This window comes from Pleurodeles waltl, chromosome 5 (genome assembly GCF_031143425.1).
Source record: "Pleurodeles waltl isolate 20211129_DDA chromosome 5, aPleWal1.hap1.20221129, whole genome shotgun sequence".
Lineage (NCBI taxonomy): Eukaryota > Metazoa > Chordata > Amphibia > Caudata > Salamandridae > Pleurodeles > Pleurodeles waltl.
Window position 1 is genome coordinate 1,648,407,008 of NC_090444.1, and position 19,100 is coordinate 1,648,426,107.

At 43.0% G+C, this 19,100-nt stretch overlaps 1 protein-coding gene across 1 annotated transcript in view; it reads right to left on the reverse strand.

Moving 5' to 3' along the window:
* Window positions 1–16,363, reverse strand: part of LOC138296642 (uncharacterized) — a 140,504-nt gene extending 124,141 nt beyond the window's left edge. The window contains exons 1-3 of the mRNA XM_069235976.1: window positions 16,237–16,363; window positions 15,870–15,928; window positions 15,683–15,775 (exon numbers count right to left, since the gene is read on the reverse strand). Coding sequence (XP_069092077.1) covers window positions 15,683–15,775; window positions 15,870–15,928; window positions 16,237–16,253 — 169 coding nt within the window. The 5' untranslated portion in view covers window positions 16,254–16,363. The remainder of the gene's footprint in view (window positions 1–15,682; window positions 15,776–15,869; window positions 15,929–16,236) is intronic.
* Window positions 16,364–19,100: the final 2,737 nt, after the last annotated feature.

The window sequence follows — 19,100 nt, forward strand, 5'->3', positions numbered from 1 at the left end:
TTTCGCAATTTTTTCCCAAAAACCCACATTTTAGCTGTATTTTGGCTAATTTCTCAGTGCCCTTCAGTGGAGCTCACAAATTCTGGGCACGTTTAGAATCCTCAGAATGTTGATAGCTTATACGGATAAAAAAAAAAAGTTATGGGGGCCCAAGCACAAAGTACCCCAAATAGCCAAAAAAGGGCCGAGCACTTGAGGGGGTGGGGAATTAGGGGGTAAGATGAGGCCCAGCAGCTAAGGGGTTAAAGAGCTACTTAAGTGGGTGGCACAATTGTGCTTCAGGCTTACAAGTAGTAAGTACTTTATAGGCCCTGGGCACAAGTAGTGCACTTTACTAGGGACTTAAGTAAATTAAATATGCCAATTATACCACATTTTAAGGGGTGAACAGGTGAACACATGCATTTTGAGCACTTTACCACTGCTAAGCAGTGCTCGAGTCCTAAAGCCAACAAAAATAGGTCCAGCAAATAAAAATAAAAAAATTAAATAAATCGAGGAAAAGCATAAGGTCTGGGGGAAGACCACCCTAAGGTTGATAGCTACAACACCAGGAAGCTGGTTCAGTAACTGCCAATAAATCTCCTTAATGTACTCTCTTCTCTTAGTGTGTCCAGTAGAGTAGGTCTTCTATTGCTCCTGTATGAACTCTATATAATATTCCCTGATTGCTTTAAAGTGTCCGAGTGTAGAAGGTTCATATAGTAAATATCTTGGTGAATTTCAGATTCAAATCAATAGCATTTCTATTTATGCTACCGCTTACTCAAATATGGTCAGTACCTGCATGTGTGACTATTCTCACACTATGCAATGCCCCATGCAGCAACATTCACAAAACTAACATTGCATCATATCTTACAACCTTGGAAACCTCATCCAACATAGCCCAAAGAGGCGGAATTTATAACCATCACAATTGCAACACTGTACTTTAATGGCGACCACAGATACAATGCAAATTGGAAAAGAAGAATAAAATAAATGGATTTACTTGATCAACAACCCACAAAGCCCGTGTGGCCTCGTAAGGGGTAATAAAGTGCTGCACAAATGGCAGTAAAACACAAAACAATTAGTCACTTGAACAATCAAGTAAAAAAGCCTCCAAAATCCCCACACAATAAATTTGGCATGGCTGCAATACAGACAACGAAAAAAATATATATATGAAGGTTTAATGATAAAAATGCAAGGATTTATACTAAGCATGGTAGATTTCAAAGTAGGGTTTCAAAGCTGGAAAAGCTTGCAATGCTTTTAGTGTGCCTTCCCTATGCGTGCTCAGTTTGTGTTACAGCTCTGAGTAATCAAACATTGTGGCTCTACCCCTATAAATCAGTCGGTGTTAAGTACACAGCCCACTCTGAATAGTAACCAACAATAAATAAGGCATACAGTTTACCTTGTGCAATGCATTTGCATGAACTTAGTCTGTATTAAAATTTATGGCTGTGCAAAATTGCATTGTTGGATGAATAGGGGAGGGGTGACCCCCTGTTCAAGCAACAGTTACAATCCCTGTCAGAGTGGACTACAAAAAGAGTCACTAAATTAACCTGTGCTCAACCGTTAGTAGCATGACACTAAAAGCAGTCAGGCTTAACATAGCGTCAACGTGTAAAGTATTTATGCACCATAAACAGTTAAAAAAAAAATCCACCACCCATTTAGAAGCATAGAGCAAATTTCAATCAATTATCTGGCACCAAAATGACAAAGATCCAGTCAGTAAAATCATAGTTACAAATTTTTAATAAATGAAAATAAAAAAAACTAGCACCTCAAAGATCAAAGCCTTAACTGTGGAAATGTAGTCATGCAAGACTAGGCCAAAGTCAAAAATTACGGTGGACCTCGATGCGCAGGTTGGATTATAAAGTGAATTGGGCACAGTTGGCTCGGACCTTAGGACTTAGAAGAAATTTTGAAGAAAATATTTGGAGAAGATCAAGTTTAGCAGGGCAAGGCTGCAGGTGGTGTTCGAAGAGGAAGCGTCATTGTCGGAGAGCCGCTGGACAAAAACGCACTGAAGATTTCTATGTTCAGAATAAGTCACTTTTTTTAAAGTTGAAAAACCTTCAGCGGGACGAAGCTCGTGGTTGTAGCTGATGAGTTCCAGCAGGCCAGATAACCTTTCAGAGAGGAACTGCTGAACAGGATTTACTGCTGCAGAGAAGAACGCAGAGGGAGCAACTGTCAGACCAACCAGTGATGCACCTTGGGTGGTTCAACAATCAGGTTGGTCCCAGTCTTCCCTATAGTTAGTACCGTTTCTGTCCCTGTTGCTCTGAACAGGATGCCAGCAAACTGGCTGTTGAACTATGGTAGCCCTGGGTTCAGGTGATGAAGCAGGGCTCAAGCAGCAGGGCCGGCCTCTGATGGTTTAAGGCATACTCCAGGCAGCAAAGCAATCTTCTAGAGTGTCCAGCAAGCCACAGCAGCAAGCAGTTATCGGAGAATCCTTCTGCAGGTCCTCAAACTGAACTGAGGAGCGAGTCTTAGAGTCCTATTTGTGTACCGTGCGAACTCTATGAAGTAGAGGTTTTCTTTTGAAGTGCTTGGAATTTCCCAGACTCCCCTGCCCTTACTCTAACTCAACTGCAGGAACAATGCAGTGGGTTCATGGTCTTAGTGTGAATTAAGTGCACAGCCTCCTCAGTTGCAAGTGGGGCGTTCAGGCACACCGAATACCTCTAATGTGTGACAATCTGGCAGGAATTAGAGCCCAGCTGCCAAGTACACCCAGTCATGAGACCTAGGACAGGCTGCAGGCACCAAATAGCAAAGGGCATGAAAATGCAAACTTTCTAAAACTGACATTTTCAAAGTTGTTATTTGAAATCCAACTTTACCATTTAAAAGGATTATTACAATTTCATAGATAAATACGAAATGTCCATCTGTTACCAAACAAAAGTATGCATATATTAAATGTGCCAACGAAACCCAATGAAATGCTATTCCAAGGTAGACCTCTACATGCTCCACATGTCCAACTTTTTAACTGCAATGCACCTCCATCCTGTGGGCTATCTATGGCTCAACTTAAGGGTGGCCTATATGCAACCAAAGGCGAGTATAAGGCTTGGCAAATAAGTTATATAATGGCAGTTTAAAGCACCATTCAGGTTGCAGGCCTGGGACATGTTGTAAGGGGCTACTTCAGAAGGTGGCACAATAAATGCTGGCAACCCACTACTAGCATTTAATTAATGTACAGGCCCTGGGTATATGGTACACCATTCTACAAGGCACTTATAAATAAAATAAATATGCTAATCAGTATTAAGTCAGTTCTACCACGTTTGGGGGAACAAGTAGTTTAGTAGTGGTAAGATGAGTCCTAAGGCCAACAAAACAAAGTTCATCAAAACTGGAGGGAAAAAGGCACACTTTGGGGCAAGCCCACCCAAAGCCTGACTGATCTAACATCCAGTTATTCATGAAACGCTTTCAACTTTGTGTTTTTTCAAAACAGTCAGAATTTTGACATATTAAAAATCCTGTAACAAAAGTTCTGACAGACTCCAGGGACACCACAAGCAATCTAGACTTTTAAAATGGTGCTCGAAACTTCATTATGCCCTTGATGATCAAGAGAAACTATGCAAGAATTAATATTTAACGAGGAAAGATAACTGCCTTCTTTCATCACAATAGGCTGGTAATTTTGGACTTTCCAAAAAGGCTGTAAATCTTGTGACAGATACTTGTCACTTGGTCATCCGTCAAGAATATTACACTTAACTTTGTTCATTGCATTGTCCCTAAAATGCCCAAGCCACTCATCCCTACTTAACTCTTGTTTGGCAGGTGAAACATCAGCACATGCTACTACACTAACTTCAGAGATAAAGGAACTTTCAACACCATCCTAATCTTGAGACTCCCAGAATAGAAGAAAAACATTTTCTTCATACAAATTCATCAGCAATCCGATTAGTCTTCACAACGTTCTACTTGCACAATTGTTGGAGAAGGCGGCAACCCAAGGGTTTCCTAAAGAGTTTTAACCCAAAGGGACTTTTTGAAATGTTCAATACACCTTAGCATCTTAATGCCTCACGCTCAATGGTGGAATATTTACTTTCAGCTTGTTTGCACCCAGAGATTTACCACAGCAATGGTGTGCTCTGAACCTCCTTTATCCTGGTTCAAGACAGCACCAAAACCGCCCGATCCAGCATTTGCAGTAAAAAATATTCCTGGCAGTACGAGAAAAGGGAGACAGGGGAGCTGCATTGATAATATATATTTTCAACTTTACAAATGCATCTATTTTCTCTTCCCCCCCCTCCCCCAAACATATTGGGGGTCATTTTGAGTTTGGTATGATGAAAAGCACGCCCTTCAAACTCCAGCCGTCAGGTTGCTGTCAGTGCGGCCACCTTCCTGCAGGCCCCATTACAAGTTCCCTGCTGGGTCAGGGGGCAGAAACGGTATTTCCACCCGCCGGCCAAGCAGGGAACAACCCACAGCATTGACGCTGGCTCATAATGGAGCCGGCAGCAATGTTGGGGTGCGTAGGATGCAACAGCACCTGTTGCGCTTTTCGCGACAGGGCTGTCCATGGGGGCCCCTGCACTGCCCAGGTATCGGACCCCCTGCACCCAGTCTCTGGCAGCTTCCAGGGGCAAGAGGGCTTGTAATCCCCAGGGCAGAGCTGCATGGAGCACTGCCCTGGCAGATTAGGACCCCCAGCACCACCAGTCCCTCCAGTGGAGGGAAACTGGTGGTGCTGATGGTCTGAACGTGGTCGAACCGCCACGGTCATAACGTAGCGGTCTGACTGCCACCAAAGTGGTTGGACCATAGACTGCCAGGGTCGTAATGACGGCTATTGTGTTTGGTTCTTGAGCAACAATCTTAAGGGCATGGAAATACTAATATTCTGTACAAATCGAGAATATTGAAAGACCTAAGAAACATCTCAGCTGATTGCTGTTCTTAGGAGCCTGAATATCAGTAGCTTTAAGAGGTCCTCTTTGGGAGAAACCCTCTTACTTGGAATTGTATGCTAAAAAAAAAAAAAAAAAAAAAACATTAAAAAAAAAAAGTGTACTTCTAGTGCTAGAAATCTGCAATTTTCGAGCTGAACTGCCATACCTTTCTCTAGGAGTATAGAAAAAACAGTTAACGGTTTGGGAAGCCAATAATGGTTTTCAAGGGATTCAATACACACCAGAATGTCATACTGAAATTCCACCACCCATCGGCACTCCCAAACAAGAAGTGGGGGATTTTTTTTTTTTTTTAACTGAGATAGCACCAAAAGGCATTCCAGTGAAGCAAAAAGTCCCATGAAAATGGTAATGTGGTGAGATACATCTGTTACAAATCTGGTAAAACACAGATTTAAAATAAATCTGGCACATCCATAATGGCTAAACTCTTGAATATGTGGTAATGGATGACATCTCACTAAGACTGCCTTGTTAATTGACCTGTGATTGGCACACAGCCTTGAATATATCAGTTTTTTCTTAAAAACAAAACTTTGAAGAAACCATTCAGAGCAACAGGTTCAATTAAAAACACATCCTTCATCTTTAAGCATGATGGTTAATGCATTTGTAACAGACGAAGCAACAGGTCTATGCTTATGTTTTGCAGGTGTTACATCGTGTTGGTGCTGAATGTGAAAGAAACCAATTCCTTTTCCAGGACCCACAAAAAAAAAAAAACCTTCGTCTTTATGTACTAGTGCTTCTAGTAATTATTAGTCAACCCGTGGACATTATATTTCAATCCCAAGATCAACAAGATTCAAGACATTGGGATTTAAAGAAATACTCAACTTTCCCTGGTGGTGCCATTCTAGTACTTGCCGTCCATTTACAGCAGAATAAACTTCACCCAGAATAGACCTATGGAGTTGGTGAAAATCAACTTCCTTTCTGCCAAAAACAAATTCTTGGACATCATTAGGTTAAAATTTCTTATCCTATCAATGTTTACAAAAGAAAGTAGCTGCATGACTAGTTAAGGGTGATCAGAATCTGGCATTAATTCTACATTTATACTACCAACTACAATTTTACACAGAAGGAATGTGCGGTTCTTCTACAGTACCAACACCCACAACATTTGATCACCCCTTCAACAAGTATTTCACTTTTTTGTACAAATTCGTTCATGCTCAGGTTAACTACATCTTGTAACTGCACTATTGACCCATCTTCCTCATTTGTAATAGTTATGCAACTCTTAACCCTTGTAACTACACGGTCAGCCACACAGTAGTACACCACCACCTCATTGCTGCCATTTACTCAATGTTACTAACTTCTTGAGTAAGTGAGACTCCTGTTCAGTGAAGACAGAAACATTTGAAAGGTGTCAAATCTAGCCACATTTAAAACATTAATTTCCTCTCACAGGATTTGTTTTACATTCTGAAGAATAAGCATGACCCACAATAATTGCAGAGAATCTTTAAGGGATTACTGTGCAAAGATTGGGAAGTAAAACTTGAATTTGGGAAAAAAAATTGTTGTTGAAACTTTTAGACAATCCAAAAGTGACAGTTTTAAAAGAAATTTACCTTTCTACACTTTGTCATTTCAGTAACTTCCTGTAAGCAGGGGAGAGCCCACCCCCCTTCAGTTATGGCAAAGGAGCGTCACCCCACTGCTGAAAGGCAGCAGAAAAATAAAATAATATTTGTATTAGTTTATTTTTCCACTTAGCCATTCTGTCGAGTCTAGGGTGGGGCAAGGCAATCCTTTGCATCAGCATAGGGAGGAGGAGTTGGTGCACTGTAAATGCGCATGTCAGTTTGGCTGACCATCTTAGGCCAGCCAAACTGAAATACAGACTTAGAACTTTCCAGTCGAGCTGTGCCCGGGTGGAAAACCCTAACTGAGCAGCATTCCAGCCTGCTCAGACCAATCATGGCACTCATCTCATGCTGAGTAACAGCATGAGAGAAGTGTCTGGATTGGGTAGGGAGGGGAGCAAGCAAAGAAGCACCGAGGTGGCGGGAGCAGAGGAACACGGAGGGCCAGCAGCAGGTAAGTCTTTTTTTTAATTTTTATTTTATTATTTCCTCCCCCACCAAGCCTTACTGGCTGCATACACCACTGCCTGTAAGGATGTGTTTTGATGGTGTAAAAGTTGTTCCTTAAACTTTCTTGTTTGCACAATGAATAAATAAGTGATCTGATCTAAGTGTATATATCTGGCACAAACTTTCATCCTGCAGCTAATCTCCTTAAAGCAGAAACATAAATCCATAGGTTAATTTAAGTGTCAATGGCTTGTGTGATGCATGATTTAAGAACCTTTGGTGATTTTTTTTAGCCTTTCCAATGCTTCTGTGAACCAATCATTCTCCACTACACACTGGGGAGGTTGTAAAAAAATGGGGAGTGTTCAAACCTTTCTTCAGCGTCAATGCCAAATACGTTTAACAACAAAGTTGTTTCCTGTTTCAAATCAAAATAACCTCCATTCATTTCTAGCACCCAGTTTTAGGGTTTTAACTATTTTCCTATCACATGCCTGGTTGATTGATTGGGACCACTGATGAAGGGTGGTGGTAGATTGCTGTGTAGCATGTTGATTTTTTTTTCTCCACAGAAACAGAATAAACAGCAAGCAGATATTTATTAAACATGTGATGGTGACTGTATGCTGCAATAAGGTGTGTGTGCAGTAACCATGCCAAAACATATCGGTTGAAGAACAAAAAAATATATGGCTTCATGTATACATTGATATTGGAAGAAACTACTGTCCTCCTGGCAACAGGACAGCAATGCATTGTCCACAGGAAAATGGGTGGAACTAAGCACGTCAGCATCTGGTGGTTCACCACACTTGGATGGTCCTCAGAATTTCAATACCATAGAAAAATGCCGGCACATATGTACATCAGTACCGGGTGGTTCATGGCACTTGAATGCTCCTTAGAATCTCAACGCCATCTGAGCCCCAGATCATCCTTGAGTGACTCGCGTCCAGCCACATTTTGCTCAGTTGATGGTAATTTAACCACGGAGGCTGCAAGCTCAATCTAAGCAAGTGCATGACATCCATTTAATTTATCAAACTATTCCTAAATAAAGAGTTCTGACATCCAGTGGGTCTAGTCTGTACTATCTAAAACTACCAATAAATATATGGGAAAAAAAACTGTTGTAATTGTATCTGTATAGCACTTACTACCCGATGAGCATTTGATGTTCTCTACAGCCCAATGGTAGTCTTTAATCCAGTGGGTATTGTTCATTAGGTTTAGCCTTGAGCTCTTCTCCATGCATTTACTTCAGTTTCTTAACAATAAATTAATTAAGAGGAGTTATAATCCGGGCTACTGAAGTTATGCAGCGTTTTTCGTATAGTTATAGATTTGCCACATAATCCAATATCCGCTGCACATAATCTACAAATTTTTACAAAGAAAGTTTTTTCTTGCTCAAACTATTCAAAAGTTAATAACACAGCAACACATGTTGCCATACAGTGGAAAAGTCCTTTGCTAAAACGGAATGGTCACCTTTTTAAATGGTTATTGCTATATCTGTGTGTTCTACTGGTATTAACGAGGTGCAATCTATGCCCACAGTGTTCAGAAGTGTAACAAGCGCTACTTGCTTCAGCAATGTGTTTTTGCCATGTTGTACACCAGTGTGGCTCCTGTTCAGCATGACAAAGTTATTGGTCTGGAGTGTTGTGGTGGTGCAAGGGGGGGGGGGAAAAGGAGCAGAGTGGTGGTGCAAGGGGGGGGGGGGAAAGGAGCAGAGTGGTGGTGCAGGCCGGAGCAGAGTGGTGGTGCAGGCCGGAGCAGAGTGGTGGTGCAGGCCGGAGCAGAGTGGTGGTGCAGGCCGGAGCAGAGTGGTGGTGCAGGCCGGAGCAGAGTGGTGGTGCAGGCCGGAGCAGAGTGGATTGGGGGAGTAGTGTCGTAGAGTGGACTAGAGTAGGGGGGAGTGGAGGGGCAGTATAGTGGAGTAGAGGAGAGTAGAATGGAGAAGGGGAGAGTAGACTAGGGAGTGGAGCGGGGCAAATGGTGTCGGAGAATGGAGTGGGGGAGAGTAGTGTCGTAGTGGGAGTAAGTTCAGTGGCAGAATGTTGTAGGCAGTGTCATGGAGGAGAGGAGAATTCAATGGCAGAGGGTGTCATAGGAAGAGTGTTGGAGAAGAATAGAGTTGAGCGGAAGAGTGGGGTAAGTTGGAGTGGATTGTGGGAGTTAGGTGGACTGGAGTAGAGAGGGGAGGAGTGGATTGGACTGCGGTGGGGTAGGCTAGACTGAGATGGGCAGATTGGAGTGTGGTAATGATTGGAGTGTGGTAATGATTGGAAAGTGTGGGGTGGATTGGATCTAATGGGGTTGATCAGCATGGAGTGGAGCCGAGTGATTAGGGTGTAGTGCACGCTTATGTGTTGAGGCATAGTTTTTTTTATTACACAATGGAACAATGCCACTTTGCAATATTTCAAACAGCAGTGCAAAAAAAAAAAAAAAAAAAAAAACAACTCAGCAAAATAAAGGAAAATTAGCTATAAAAGAAATAAGATTTTGCAATTTTGTTCGTCCTGCTGGGCACAATTGTCAATCACATGCGTTCTGTTTGCAGGCCAATAGAAGTTAAAAAGAACAAAATAGTACCTTAATCATGTCGGAAGCAGTGGACGGGCACCGATTAAGTTGAATCAATCAGTGCTTGGTCCCTGCTCCACAGAAAGGAATGGAAATTATGCTAGGCCTGCAGTGACAAATTACGAAACTGTAAAGAAAAGTGCCATGCAAGTCAACAAATGGTAAGCAACGGGTGGGCCATGATCCCTTTTTGTTCACCGTGTCTTGCAAGCAAGATGCATTTGCTAGTGCATGCTATTAGATGCCTGGCCCTAAAAATGGCAAAATAACCATTATCACCAAATGCGCTGCATAAGTTGCCTTTTCTTGCTAAGTAATTTAGTCATCCCTGCTGCATAATTTGGCCCTCCCCTGCCACATAATTACAGTAGACCTGGTCATATTTCATCATTTGTAGTGTTTTGTGCATTCATGCAAAGTACTGGTGGGATGAATAGATAGGTTGCAAGGATACGACCAACCCATTTAAAAAATAAAGCAGAGGTTACAATCTGTAAAAGTTGTGAGCAATTGCAGAATAGAATAGAAAAAAGGAAAACATGCATGTGAGTAAGGAGAATATAAAAAGGGAAAGAATGGCAAGCATGAGATGGTATGCAACATAAAGGATCACTCAAAGGTAGAAAAGGAGCAGGAGGGATGAGCAACATGTAGCTTTGGAGTTCCCTTCATTGATAAGCTGCCTTTCAATCCATTCTTTCATCTGCCCGATTTCAATTCTATCTTGCCCCTACTGCCATATTGGGTCATTTTGGTACCCACAGCAATTCTCTCCTGCCATGATTAGTCTAGTCTTTCAGTCTGTTCCTCCTAAATGTTTCTGCTCAGCACTTTCTCTTCCTGCTGGGGATTGCTCTTGATCTCGAGACCCTCCCCTTGTCCTGTCCTATCCTATCCTATCCTATCCCTTACACCTTGCTTCTTAGCATTCATTCCACCGCTTACCTTTAGGATTGGGCTACCTGGTCAGAGCAGACTGAAGCTTTGCAACAAGCATTTCATATCTGCTTACCCAGATTCTAATTTTTACCTGTTTACAGGTCGTGATTCTATTTGTATTGCTGACGAAATGTATCATTTGTATGTAATGTGCTACTTCCATGGTGAAGCACTTTAAAACATTTCAGTATTTTTGATCCTACATAAAAGCCTCAAAATAAATAAATACCATTAAGCAACATTGTCAGTACACTGGACAAGCTCCTTTGCTATACATGAAGCCCAAATTTAAGTTCAAGTGGATAACAAGCAAATACACTGCAGACAGTCATTCAAATCCAACCTAAAGAGGCTACCACCAGCTAATCTGGAACACCAAGCACATCACAGCCGACCATATCAATGCAGACTGCATCAATGTGGAAATTAACAGCAGGTAGAAAATCTTGCCCATCGTCCAAGATTTCACCACACCTCACTCCTTTGCAGGACCTCTGCAACAAACTTTGAATTATTCTGCAACAAAAATACCACCATACATAGCAACTTCAACCCTCAGCCAGATGCCACCACCCCTGCAACTCCACTTCCCATCATGGTTGAAGAACGAACCCAGACATCCTGTCCCATCATCATTAACAAAACCTCCAGCACCATGAAATCAATCCTCTCCAAGGCTCCAAACGACCCCAATGACCACCACGCTTTCACTAAAGGACTTCTACTGATCAGCAAAGCACTAACACCCATCTTTAACACCGCCAATTTAACCAGTTTCCTGGACATCTGGAAAAATGCTGCTGTCATGCCCCTGCTCAAGAAACCCTCAATTGACCCAGACACTTGCCAACTACAGACCCATCTCCCTCCTACTATACCCAACCAAGATCCTATAGAATGTCATCAACTGACTCCTCACTGACCACCAGAGTAACTATCAGTTTCTAGGCACCACACAATCAGGCCCAACCACAGTGCAGTAACCATGCTTGTGGCCACCCAGACGACACCACATGATCCTAGACAGATGGGAACATGGAGCCCTCATCCTCCTGGACCTCTCAGGAGCATTCAACACTGTCTCACATTACATCCTATCCAAATCCAAATCCAACATCTTCTTGTGTATGGCATCCAAGCACCTGCTTGTCGCTTTAACCGATATAACACAAGCTGTCAACCTAGCACCATCTCCTCAGACGCCCACAAATCCATATATGGAGTATCTTAATGTTTATCACTCTGTTCCAACCTTCTCAAAACATACATGATCCCTCTGGCCAACCTCATTCCCAAACATCAACATTCTCTCCTACACTGACGACATACAATTCATACTCCCTCACTGACAGAAACCCCCAACATCAGAAAGAAGCTTAGCAACTTGCATGACAGAAGTAGGTAGCTGGATGAAAGCCAGCAGTCTCGAGCCGAACACCGACAAGACGAAGTTGTGATCTTTGTCAGAACACCTTTCCATGGTACTCCAGCAGGCTGAACTTGACCCACATTCACACTAGGAACCTTGGAATCATCATAGATGGCAAACTGAGAATGACAGCACAAGTCAGCTCTGTCACTGCATCCAGCTTCCACACCCTGAAGATGTTGGGAGAGATCTTCAAACCGTTCCCAAACACTGCCAAATAAAACATTATTCACGCCTTAGTCCACAACAAGTTGGACTACGGAACACTCTACACTGGCATCACCAGCTAATTCATGAGACGGTTACAAACCATCAAGAACTCGGCCGCCAAACTCATCCTCCATCTCCTATGCAGAAATCGCATCATACCAGACTTCAAAGAAATCCACTGGCTCCCAAAAACACATGCCCAGTCCAAACTTTTAACATACACGTTCAAGGTGCAAGACAAATTAGGACCCGTCTACCTCAGTAACATCATCAGCCACCCAGACATCTAAGCTCTGCAAGACTCCTAGTCACACACATTCCATGCACACAAACAGAACCAGAGCAGGCAGACGGGCCTTCCCTTACATTGCTCCTAAAGCATGGAAAAACCTCCCATTTCACATCAGAGACTCCTCCTTTCTTCCCAAATTCTGAAAGAAGCTCAGGACCTGGCTTTTCAGTTCACCATGCCCTATGAGTAGCTAAACACACACACAAAACCCTCGCAGGTGATAGTATGCTTTACTAACAGACATAACTCAACGGGTAATGGCATTGGGTTACTCTTAACTGTAGCAATACCGACTTCCAGGTAAATATATGGCCCGCTGAAGGGGGAGAGACTAAGTGGATCTGATGGATTCGAACACGTGACCTTCAGGTTAATGAACTACACTTCACTTATCACAGGGAATCTTAACCTGTGGTCTGAAGCTTACTCAAAGGGTTCATGACGGCTTTGAAAATTAAATAAAGTGATTAATAAGGGGTATATAAATGAAGCAAAATGTACCAATGAAAATGTTAAAGCGTTCTGTAACTAGGTAGGAATTTGAAAGCGGTGAATAAAAATTAAGTTGGTATCCTTAGATTGATTCGTGGGATCAATGCAAATGCATCAAAAAGCATTTGGATAGTGAGTGAACCCATCTGAAATTAGAAATGCGCCTGCCTTCCCAATTAAAAATTCGTCTTTTTTATATTTGCTCTGAATTAAATAAAATGTTTCATCGCCATTTGTGTGTGTATATATATGTTTGATTAATGCTTCTTTCTGTATTTCTTGCGGATTGCTTTGTTGTTCAATCGTCAAAACTGCCCCGGCTTCCAGTGTGTGGGGGTCCCCGAATTCCAATAATGATTCTTTTTTGGGGGGCGGGCGGGGGTCTTCGGATCCCAATGACGATTCGTTGTGGGTGGAGTCCTCCGGGTTCAAGTATTTATTAGGTGGGGGTCCGCAGAAGTCAAAAGGTTAAGAACCTGTAACAGGATAATCTTGAAACAATTACCATTTATGAAGCGCTACCGCCACCATGTGGGCTCAGCCTGGTTATCTCTCCTCTGGGCACGTCGCCATTCGTTTCCAATCGTTAGGGATGCAGTTCGCGTTTCGTTATGTAACGTGAATAAAATATTGAAGAAGGGCAAAACGCACCAACAAATGGCTAGCAGCCTTCTGGAGTCCGGAAAAAATAGCCCGTTTTGGAATGCATTTAAACCTTAACGAGACAAAACGTATTGCGATGTAACGAGTCTTTCTGTGAAAGACAGCGCACCCTTTAGGGTCTGCAGGTATTGCCATGTTGTATAGTGCTTGAGAAACTAGGTAGCTTTGTAGAACTAGGATAAAAACGCTAGATGAGCGCCAGATCGCCAAGGCCGGTGGGAGGCGTTTAAGGGAGTTCATGTTAAAAATTAATTAAGACAACAGCCAGAAAATAGAGCTTCTAGTCCGAGATCCTGCCAACTGTTTTCGTGACTTCAAAATTGTAACATGTTCAGCTTCACACTGCCTCGCCTATTACAGAAGCAACGGTTTAGAAACATAATTGTGCTATTGAGCGATACTTCAGACGAGCAACTCAAAGCCCCCCTTAACAGTAACTCATCAAGTTCGACTGCAGTAATGGAAAGGTCTGAGCAAGTGCCTTCCTTTGCATCGGTCACGTGGCGACCAGGGGGTGCCTTGTGCCTCTCGCTCACCTAGGAAAGTGAAAACAGCAATTACTGGCAAGAATATGCGCCTACCACTTTATCCACCCCCGTACTGACGTCGGCCCGAATGGAATTATGTGGCGAAAAAGTACCCAATCATGTATCAGAGATGACTCAATTATGCGACAAAAATGCAAAGTACATCTCATTGTGTAGATGTTATCACACTGATACAGCCCTAAGACAAAGACGTAGGCTCGCGTCCCGCATTCATCGGGAAGAAAAACTATTCAAGAAATCCCGCTTAAAATATGTTTTGTCAACAACTAACGATTCTGTTCTGCGTTGAAACACAAACGCATAACTTGAAACACTGTCCTTGCTTCATCTCAAAGTAAAACAGTTCAAGTCAGATGTTTGTATCCAGCAGAAGAAAACTATATGTTCGCACTTAAGGTGCCTTTCAATCTGTACCTCCCAGTTAGGAATCAAGCTACGAATTGGCCCCTTTACATGTGCTCCTAGTTCACAATATAGGCCTCCTTACTTTTAAAATCAGCTCTTCCTAAATATGAGGTCTGGGGATGTCTGACAAAATCTGACCCAATAAAATGCTCGATGTCTTTTGGATTCTTCTAAACTATAAGAGCCCTCTAGAAATTAGGTCCACCCCCCCCCCCCCCCCCCCCCCAACAGCAACCATGACCAAATAAAGTAACAAAACATGAAAAAAAAAAAAAGGTTGTCCAGGCTGCTTCAAATTAGATTTCAGTAGGTGAGGGTTTGGTCCCTGGTGAAGACAATAGCCCCCCAAGGGCCATGTGGCAACATCTCTAAATGCCGACGTTTAAAACTGTGACTTGACAGACCAGTTAACCATTGTTAAGTAATTGGTATATAATTTTTCCCACCGAGGTGTCCAGCGTTTATTAGTTTTTGCCCCGTTTGAGCAAGAAACACGTTTTGATTGACATCTACAAATATTGTATCAAATAAAGCTATATCTCAAGTGTAACTAATCCATATTCAGAAGTCTATGTCCATAGAATCGTGGTCATTCGAACTACCCATCTCTTTCGGAGCGCAGGTATCCCGTCACGAGATACACTTTGTATTCTGGGACTTGTAGTTACTGGAAGGCAAAACTGCAAGTACCGAGACACAATGAAAAACAGGATGGTTGAGCAACGCAGGTTCACAAATGACAGAGCACTCCTAGTTAGCTTTTCATTTAACAGCCACACATAGAAACAGATCTGTTTTACCTAATCCTGTTAAAAGCATTCCGAGTATTTCAAAGAAAATTGTTTAGAAAAAAAAAAAAAAAAAAAAAAAAAAAAAAAGGGGGAGAGAGAGGAGAGACGAGTTGAAGGAACATTCAGCCTCAACAAACCGACTTTAAAAACCCTTCGGCTAGAGAGGAGGTGAAACAAAAATCAGTTAAGATACACTGAACGAATACAATAGGCCAGAAAATAAAATATGTACTAGTGAGAGAAAAAGGGGTGACATTTCCCTCCCTTTCCAGCCACCCTACAAAGCATGCACTCCCAGGCCTTCCTCACCAAGAGCGGAGAACCGCACATATTTGCCCAGGAAGTTAGAAGCATTCAGGGAAATCCTAGCCAGCGATTCCACGCAGTCCACGACCATGGAGTCTATAACGGAAACATAGAAAGAGAAACCGTGTCATAATGCACCGCATCAAATTCAACATCTATAAATGTCGGTGAAATCAGAGTTAATTTAAACCTGCAGCAAGTGTGGGTTGAGCCAACGCCCTGGAGATCAATGCCAATAAAATAGTTAACCTAAAAAAAGAAAAAAAAAAAACATTAAAAGGAAATAAGTCACAATTCACCCCTAGAAAGGCTTAATCCTGGACTTAAAAATAAACGCATTAAGAAAGATATAACGCGCTCACAAAAGCACACTCTCTGTGGGCATTTGACCCCGGTACAACTCAGCCACCCCACCCTAAATTAAAGGCTTTGAGTTTTATTTGGGTTAATATTGCAACCTTTTCAATTTGTTCTACAACTAGCCCAACGGGTGCATTAACGAATTAAATATCGCTACAAAAAAAGATAACACAATTTAACAACAGATTTCTAAGTACCTCATCAAAAAAGACATCGCTGGACCCCACAGTGACCGGGGCTGAAGGGAACAACCCTTTGGGGGAAAAAAAGGCCAAAGTAGAGAAGAAAAAAATAGACGCGCCTGCACCTAATAAACGGGAACTCGGGCTTTCACTTCCGGTTTATAAAAAGTTGGCTGTCGAGCCAATTGGCGAATTTAAGACCACCCCTTTGTCGGTGTACAAGGCACACACTTGCATCTGTTTGCTGCTGTTATCGGTGTGCACACTCGCTCGTTTCGCAATTTGTCCTTTTTACACTTTTCTGAAGGTTAAACGAGATGGACGCGAGTAGTCACCAGCCCAGTAAGTAAAAGCAGGTGGAATTTCTATTCACAGGTGCCCAGCATCACCTATGTTTCAGTTGCTGCTACTCCTGTCAGAGTGAGGATGAAATATCTTCATGTTAAAAGGCACACCGGCGGCACTACACAAGGCAAAACAATAAGCCACATTTCAGTTTTATTACTGTCTGGCATTTATTTACGTTGTTTTTAATGTAGACCTGGCGTCGTCTTGGAAAGCAGCTGGCTCTGTATTATTGTTAGGCAGGCCTGCATTTGTGGCCAGCAGCACTTCTGGGACTTGTAGTTTACCTATCCGCAATAAAAGATGGCCTACAAGTCCCATCCTGTGGATTCAACTAGATAAAAACAAAAACAAAACACATGAGACTGGTTAAAGGTGACTCTGATCACATAAAGCCACTTAGCAATTTTGCATATTTTTCAATCATCTGATATCACGAGTAAAGGCACAGGTATTGAGTTAACATCCTCATCGTTTTATTTAAAGCCATTTTCATATTTACTATAGTACAGATCAGTAACCATACATTAGTCTAGTCCACTGCTAATGCACTGTAGTATGTTTAGTTTTTATAATAAGTACTAGTTCTGTGTACTCTTTCGAAGGTCAGAAGATTGTCCATCTCTCCTTGCTTCCACTTTCTAAATACAGATTTCATCTAGTATACTCCGCCCTTTTCTAAATTCTAGTGCTTCCTGCGGCAACACATTTTGGGAAAATTCAACTTGAGCACCTTTTCCCTATCTTGCACGCTAAGCATGATAACACCTCTGCCTGCATGGCAGTTTTATAGGGTTTGTGACAGCTTTCCTCCTTCCTTAGAGGTTTCCAGCCAATGCACATTATCCAACAGATACCAGTGGTGTTTACATTTCTCTTTAGTTGCACTAAGGCAAGCGTTTCATTTGTAAAGTACATAAATGTAGAGGTACAAGTTTTTGTTCTCAGGGGCTCAATGCCGGGGTTGCTGAATAAATATCAAGGTTGCACAGACTTGATTCCACCTCAGGTCTCCTGCTTCCACCACCCGACACTTCCTGTCTCTTTATCTCAGTCTTGCAAGCTCTTTTCACACCGCTTTCTCCCGTTGTAACTTTCCCTAATGTTCTCTGCCTCCTTCCTCCACCTTTTCTGCCTTTCTCTCTCTTGTTATGGATAAAAATCTGATGAGAAATAATCACTGTTCCACAAGAATCAGCACGGGTGCCCAGGACCTACAACCACCAGAACAAATGATTCACTGACTACCGATAAGTGGCATTGTCTAGATGTCTTGTCTCGGTCCTTGCAGACTGAGGTCCCACCCCCAGCGGCAGCCATTGTACGCTTACCCTAGCAGACCTTTAATCAGATCAAAAGATCATAACTTGCTCATGATGCCTAACCCTACCTGCACCCCCTGAAGCAGAAGTAGAAGTGCCACTACCTACTGCCGCTGTCTACCTGACCTTTCTAAGGTGATGGTTGCGCAATCTCTCTGGGGTTGCGTGACGCAGTGGATATAGCAGCACGCCCCAGACAGGAAGCTCTTGGTGCTCTGCTGGAACTCTAGCTGTGCGGTCCAGGAAGTGCAGTGCTAAGCACATGCTCTCTGACCCTCCTGATGGAAGCTCTACTGCACCTGAAGGGGAGAGAATATGGCTGCCTTCCCTTCTGTGTCTGAGTTACAAATGGTTATTAGTGCAGTTCTGCAGTGCTGGAGACACAAGAGGGTCCACCTGCATCCAAACAGCCCCAAGGGCAGCCCGAGCCCGACAGGTATGAGCCTGAGAAGCCGGATGAAAGATGGCTATAGAGGGAGTTTGGCCCACATGAGAACTACTCTGTCCTTTCCACATGTGTTTCCTGAGGATGGGGAGGTAGATTATTTTCAACAATATCAACTCAAAGACCTGAGCAGCTTCCCTTTTATACTGCTGTTCCCAATTTGTTATCTCACCACTTTAGACCTCAAGGATAGCCAGTTACACATGCCGGTGCATCTGGAATCCCAGGCGTCCTTTTCTATTGTGTGAGGAATCAGCATTTCCAGTTCTGAGTCCTGCCTCTTGGCCTGTCTACAGATCCAAAGGTATATACCACGATTCCTGTCCAGTAGTGGGAGTTTCACATGCCAGAAGCGTTAGTATCTTTCTATACCTTGATGACTGGTTAATCTCTCCCTGATCTTTCTCAAAGGTTTAACAGGACGTGCAAGATGTTTGCCACGTGGTCCATTCCTTAGGACAGGTAGTCAACCGGAAGATCCGACTGGACCCGAACTGCTGGCTTCTTCTGATAAGTCTAAACAAAGGATTATGGGGGTCATTCTAAGTCTGGCGGGCGGCCAGAATTCCCCCACCAAAATACCACTCCGCGGTCGAAAGACCGCTGAGGGTATTTTGGGATTTGCCCTGGGCTGGCGGGCGACCGCCAAAAGGCCGCCCGCCAGCCCAGGGCAAATCATCCTTCCCACGAGGACGCCGGCTCAGAATTGAGCCGGCGGAGTGGGAAGGTGCGATGGGTGCAGTGGCACCCGTCGCGTATTTCAGTAT